Source organism: Malania oleifera, chromosome 5, assembly GCF_029873635.1.
Source record: "Malania oleifera isolate guangnan ecotype guangnan chromosome 5, ASM2987363v1, whole genome shotgun sequence".
In the NCBI taxonomy this organism is placed as follows: domain Eukaryota; kingdom Viridiplantae; phylum Streptophyta; class Magnoliopsida; order Santalales; family Ximeniaceae; genus Malania; species Malania oleifera.
The window spans coordinates 5388416-5395620 of record NC_080421.1 but is presented as its reverse complement, the minus strand read 5'-3'; the positions used below and the strand labels follow the sequence as shown (position 1 = coordinate 5395620).

Genomic DNA, 7205 nt, shown 5'->3' with positions numbered 1-7205 from the left:
ATGAGGAGAGAGAGAGAGAGAGAGAAAAGAAAAAAAATTGTGAGAGACTGAGAGGCGCAGGGGGTGAGAGTTATAAAAGCAGAAAGACATTTGATGAAATTGAAATCCATTTTAATTGCAATTTGACATTGGATTGCATTTAATTCACTCCAAATATTTTATTATTACATTAGTATTATATATATATATATATATATATATCGCATCTTCTAATTCACATATATTAATTGAACTATTACTTCATTATCTTATTTAATTAATTCATTTTAATGATATATAATTAATTAATTAATTAATTAACAGTTATTTTTATTTTTTCCGAGTTACTATATTTGCAGCATCTACGTCAATATGCCCGTACATCGGAGGTTCATCCATAAACTAGGCGTCGTACGTGGTATCATTCGTTTCATCAGGGGGGTGTTAACATTATCGGGGAACTCATTTAACCCTTCACCCGTTTCATGCTCGTACGTTTCTTCATCTTGAAGATTAACATCGTTCGTAATGTTCATTCCTTCGTCTAATGCGTCATCCACAATGGCGAACAACAATCTTGGACCCTCTGTCGGAATTTCTTCGCAACCTCCCCGATCATCCGTGTCAAGAATAAGTGTTTCGTACGTCGGCGGCTTGAACGACAATCCCGGACATTCATTGAAATCCACCGTAGGCATACTACCAACCTTCGCACTCATATCAATATGACGTGTTTGTTGGGTGTCTTCCTCCACTTCAGCCAAATGCTCAGGGGGTGCACCCGACTACCTATCTAGGGCGACATCCATTTCAAGAATGGTTTTGACATATAACTACACAATTAAATATGTTGGACCTACGCAGTGTGCATCCAACACAATGCAAAGACCGTAATCATCAGTAACGGGATTGCCTCATAGAAGACTGTATCATTGAACCCTCGCATAGGGTATTTTGCGGTCACCCGCAATGCATATTGATTTGGATCAATATGCAAATATTTGTATATCTTCGAATACAATTTATTTAATTTACACCTATGACCAATTCGAATTGGTTGAACTGGTTGAGTACTATAACTAACACCTTCTATTCCAGTGATAATTTTCCCCTATATACAACAACACCATCACCGGAAAACTGCTTGAACTTCTTGCCATTTAGATTGACCCTTAGGAAATAGAAATGACCTACAAAAAATAAGATTGTATATGTAAACTCATGACGTAACAGCTCTTTTCGTTTATGGTAAGCTAATCAACTATAATCACTGACTCCATTAATTATGCAGTAATCCCTTAAAATAAAGTCTAGCATGCAGCATTTGTTAATCATTTGACACATGGTTTATACACTTTGAATATTTTGTGTGGGAAAAATTTTATAAAAAATTCAGCAGCATGCCGTCTATAAATAGAATATTTTCCCATCCTGCATATTACAAACCATGCACTAGATATCTCATGAGTTTATACTGTATGCAATTCACAAGCCACTGACACAGCCATGCAGGTGGTGTTCAGTTCAATCAGCATGCACTCCTAATCAACTACCAACATGCATTTCACAATATTGCATCAATCATGCAATAGACGTTCCAGATTAATCATGCCCACACAATATATTCAATTGTATATTCGTTATTAATTTTTTAATGTTTTAAAAGGCTCAATTGAGGCTCGCCTCAACGCAAGGCATGCTTAAAACGCATTGAAACTAAATCTAAAATACCATATTCGAAAAAAGGTAGCGCATTACATGCTGAGGCCGACACATTTTCACAAAAAAAGAACGCTTTTTGCGCCTTTTTAGTTGAGGCTTACGCATCTTGGGTGTGTGATTCTCAAGTTAGAATTGGTTAGAAAATTTGAACTACATGTTTTTATAAAAGAAATTTCATAATATGAGTTTATTTTGAAATAATAATTCATTTTCAATTAAAATCAAATCAATAATTCATTTTTTTTCTAATACCAAATTTAAAACACTAGATTGCAGCATACTTGTCAATTAAATTACACATAACATATATAACAAATGAAAGGAAGTTTTGATTATTATTTTCTACTTAATATAGTTCACATTATTACTTTCTAAATAACAACAATACATATATGTGCACATGAATGTGAGTTTGCATATGTATATTTGTATACATGTATAAGTATGTGAGTATGTGTATGCATAGATGTCTTAGTGATTATTGTGTTATTGCAAGTCAATTAATTTTATAAAAATATTAATAACATTAATATATGTGTGAGATATGTTATATATCACTTATATAATATTAAAAATATAATAAAATTTTAAAAAATTATAACTAATATAATAAAATTTGATCTCTACTCCTACATAATTTGAGTTCCAATGATAGCCAATAAAATTAGCTGAATTTGAATAAATTATCAATTAAAAGTTTGTTAAATTAGATAGACAAAAGATTAAAAAAAAAAAAAAATGATATGAGTAAGAATAAGCTCAACTTAGTATAATTTTGTAACTATCAAGTCAAGCCAAAAATTAAATTATATTTGACAAGCATAAATTTTAAATTTCAAAATAAAGTTTATGTAAGTTTAAAAGAAATATAAAATAATTCGAGATTATTAAGTTTTATACTTAGATTAGGTCAAATGACAAGTTTAAAAATTTAATCATAAATTAAAATTGAATTATGAAGAGAACATTTATTAAAAAATGTGTGAAATAATGTGTGACTTTTTTATTTTTAAATATTTTAGCATTAATATTTAAAAAATAAATGTGAAGTGTCAATAATTTCTCTATTTATCATAAATACCTAAAAAAATTCATAAATATTTTTAATTTTTAATTTTTAATAAAATTATAACTTTTTTTTTTTTCAGCTCTCATTATCTCATAAAAGGAAATAAATTTGAAAATGTGGAAATATGCCCATAAGTAGAACTGCCGTATTGAAAATTTGAGATGATAATATATATATATATATATATATATATATATATATATTTTTTTTTTTTTGAAATTTTTATAGGTTGTGTAATATTCATGGAGATGGAGATGGAGATGAATTTACTCAACAATATTTAATAAATCAATATATAACAATTTTAATTTAATAAAATACAAATAACAAAATAAAAGCCTTACCTCAGATGGGGGTTTTGGATGCAGCTTCCAAACAATAAATTGAAAGCAAAATACTAAAATTTGAATCTATAATAACAAATCTTCAATACGTACTACAAATTAATCAAGAAGATTCAATGAAAATAAAATCGATTTAGGGTAAGAAATACATACCCCATTTCTCCCCTTTTATAGCTTACTCGAGCACTCCGAATGGTCACCTGCTACGTCGAACGGTCACCTGCCACGACGAATGGCCACCTGCTACTGCTGCTGCTGCCGTCCTCCTCCCTGCTAGGTCTCTCCTCTCTGCTCTTTGTCCCTTCCCGTGCGTTCGCGAGTGAAGCGAAGGAGAAAGGAGGAGTTGAAGGGTGTCAAGGCAAATCTTGCTCGACCAAGTAGCGAAATTTGTCATGCGTCACACATCGGTCAGCCGTTTCATTTCTTAGGAAAATCTCGCTACTTGGTCCAGCGAAATTTGCCTTGACACTCGTCAACACCCGATTTGCCTGACACTTTAAATCTTACTGCTTGGTCTAGCGAGATTACGTGAACATCATTTTGAAAAATATATTTCCGAATAGGGTATTATTTAATATATTATTTTAAATTAATGATAAAACAGGAAAAAACTCAGGAATTTCCTAAAGTGATTAAAATTTGCATAGGGAAACTAAATGGTCCACGTGGATGCATGGGGCCAGGGTTGGGGTAGGGAGTGGGGCCCGAGGGCATTATTTGCAAGTTGGGTCTAACTGGGTGGCTAGGTGAGCAAAGCAAATTTAAAAAATAATAATAAATAAAGAAAATAAGAGGTTTTTATTTTTACTGAATTTTTTAAAAATAAAAAATAATAAATCGAGGAAAAAAAAAGAGTGATTTGAAGGATGTGTGGGCCCAAATTGACTAGTTAAAAAAAATCCTGATGAAAAGATTAGCCTTGGAAACTCGAGCCCCATAAATTATGAAATTAAAAAATAATAAAAAAATTGATCTTCGAACTTACATATTTTGAATCGAGAAATTTATAAGAAATCTAAATTTAGTACAGTTTTTAGAGACTTGATTAGCCTGAAAAACAATAAAATATGATCGTATTTTGTATAAAAATAGAAATCAACCTGATTTTGTAGTGGGACCTACCTTTGTTCAAAAGGTGAGCAGTCCTAATTTTGCAATATCTTTGACTCTCCATTCATTTTTATGCATTGTTTTTCCCTTAACTCTATTAGGGTAAAAAATTTTCATGATCTCGTTTCACCGAATCCCTTTCCACACCCAACATGATATCTTTGTTTCTCTCAATTGAAACATTATTTATAGGGACTTCGTGCCTTTCAAATTCAACTAATTTCAACATTAAAATTACTATTTTCCTAATTTAGTTTTTATCAAATATCATTTCTTTCTTCAAAGTATCTGTAGTTTCAACTTATTTTTTTATCTTATTTTTTATCTGAAGCCAATGATGACTGTTCTTTGAATGGAATCTTTGAATAGACATATGCCTTATACTTGTACATAATGAGTTTTTCAAACTTTTTTTTCTTTTGTAAATTATTCGAGATTTTTTGTCTGTTTTTTTCTCAAAAGAATAAAGTGACGAATCTATTTTTTTTTATTTAACTGATTTCCCGCCTTTCTTTATTTCTTCCAATCCTCTGTTTTAATTTTGTCACCTCGCCTAGACAAAATTACGCGAACAATATGACAAATTAGAAGAAAAGGTGTCGATAATATGCCAAAGTTAAAGGAAAGTAAAAGAGAAAAAAAGCTAACAATATTAGATTAATAGGATCTTAATAGGATCTAAAACATCTGCATCCTCATAAAGTCATTGTCATTTAGAAAAAAATTCTTCAATTCTTAATCTATGGTGAAATTGGGCTCACTCAATATATGATAAAAGGCATTAGAGTCACATGCCATGTTTTGTAATTATGGGGGAGTGAAGTTTTCTTTTGCTTTGTTGGAGAAGGGGGGTTCTAATATTTAGGGACATTGAAGGGCTCGAGGTGGGAGCAAGTAGAGCAAAGCAAGACATTCTTGTACTTCTGTCGCTTGGTTAGGATTGGTTGGTGGGAGAAGATTGGATAACCCTAGGCGAAACAATTAAGCTCTTTCTTATTAGCTTGTCTAATAGTTGTAGTTTTGATATCTTCATATTAGAGGTTTTAGATTTGAATCCAGTCCAATACTTCTAGTTTGATATTCTCATATTGGAGGTTTTAGATTTGAATTCAGTCTAATACTTCTAGTTTGATATTTTCATATTAGAAGTTTAATCTTACACGGGGTGGTAATGTCTATGTGATGGAGATGATATACCTTCTGTTTTATATATAGTTTAGGTCTAGTTTGGACTTTCAATTTATAAAAATTTGTAACTATTCTTTTATTTATTTTATAAAATTGTCATGTGAATGAGACTTAAATAACTTTTTTATTAAAATGGTATTGAGAATAAAATATTATTTAATTTGAGAGTTTCCTAATACCCTACCATTTAGTGCACATGCATGGCTCTCATTACTATGAAAGAAACATAAGTAAGCTCGTGCAAATCATATACGTAACTCGCGGATGGATATAAAAATTTGGAATCCTCATGAGAAAATTTGAATAAAATAATGGAGAGCGAGAGAATTAGCGCCTCTAAATGCGTGTATATAAATTGAACTTGCAACTAAGAAGGAGTATTGGAGATTAGTGAAAGAGTTGGGGCGAGTTTCAATTTAAATAAGAAGAGGTTAATTTAAATGGAAGGAGAGATGGTTATGGCGTGTGCGTTGGTCATAGTCCTCATGGGCATCATCAACCTTGCACCAGTTGTTTATTCGGAGAGTGTTTCAACTGACACCCTCGGCAAAAAGTTGACTAAACTCCACTTCTTCTTCCATGATAGTTTGGGCGGAAAAAGCCCTTCTGGGGTCATGGTGGCTCGCGCCAATGTTACAGACACATCTGGTAATGCCGCGCCGTTCGGCAGTGTGTTTGCCGCCGATGATCCCTTGACAGAAGGTCCGGAGCTGACGTCGCCGATCATCGGGAATGCGCGCGGTCTCTACCTCTCCGCCAACCAGAAAAACAATGAAACGATGTTGGTGATGTACTATGATTTTGGTTTTACCACAGATGAATTTAACGGGAGCTCTATCAGCATACTATCAAGGAATCCGGTGGGGGATACGATCCGGGAGTTGGCTCTGGTGGGAGGAAGGGGGAAGTTTAGGATGGCAACTGGGTTTGCCGAGCTTAAGACTTATTCTCGAAGTGCCGTTGACTTAAGTGCAACTATCGAGTACAATGTGACCGTATATTCTATGGACCCAAGTGATTAGCTAGGGTTATATAATTTCTCTGTTACGAACTACTATAAACAGTGATCTAAGCATGATGAATAAGTGAGTAATAAATAATAGGCATGCATGATTACATGCATGGTTTGGAGTTATTGATGAGTATGCTTAATTTTGGATATATACTATTCTGCAGAAACTTGAAGTATATCTAATGAATCTATAGGATTGCCCATCACTGACAAATAGGATATTGAAGCATTTGTCTAGTTGGATTAGATGCTCTCCCATGCCGTGCATATTTGTTACCATATCCTTTGATAACTTCATGCTAAATCTAAGTTATTTGAAAACATGGAAAGTGCGAGAGAATGAAGAAAATTGAAAGGAACTATTTTTTCGCATGGTTATCGAGAAAATTGAGAAGAAAAATAAAATATATAGAAAATTAATGGATAAAATTTTAATTTTATATATCATTAATATTTAAATTTTTTGAATTTTAATCATATTAGAAAAAAAATTAGTTTTTAATACTATTTGATGTAGTAAGAATACAGGAAAAAGTAGATTTCTTATTATTATTATTATCATTATTATTATTATTATTATTATTTATAAATAAAATCTTTAATCCAACCACACAGCAATCTTTCATAGCAGTTCCTTCAAGTATGCATATATGCAGCTCTTGAGTTCACAGATTTATTCATATAAAAGAGAATAAGAAAAAGAAAATTTACTTATGGTCCGTTTGGATTAATGTGGCCGCAAAATTTGTTGTCTGCTAGTAAATTTTTTTGCTTTTGTGAG

At 32.0% G+C, this 7205-nt stretch overlaps 1 protein-coding gene across 1 annotated transcript; it reads left to right on the top strand.

Moving 5' to 3' along the window:
• Positions 1 to 5870: 5870 nt before the first annotated feature.
• Positions 5871 to 6434, top strand: LOC131155124 (dirigent protein 4-like). Its single transcript, XM_058108053.1, has one exon. The coding sequence runs from the start codon at positions 5871 to 5873 to the stop codon at positions 6432 to 6434; it is 564 nt and encodes a 187-aa protein (XP_057964036.1).
• The last annotated feature ends 771 nt before the right edge of the window (positions 6435 to 7205 follow it).

Excerpts from the sequence above, each read along its gene's own strand:
- LOC131155124 (XM_058108053.1), top strand. The coding sequence starts at position 5,871 with ATGGCGTGTGCGTTGGTCATAGTCCTCATGGGCATCATCAACCTTGCA.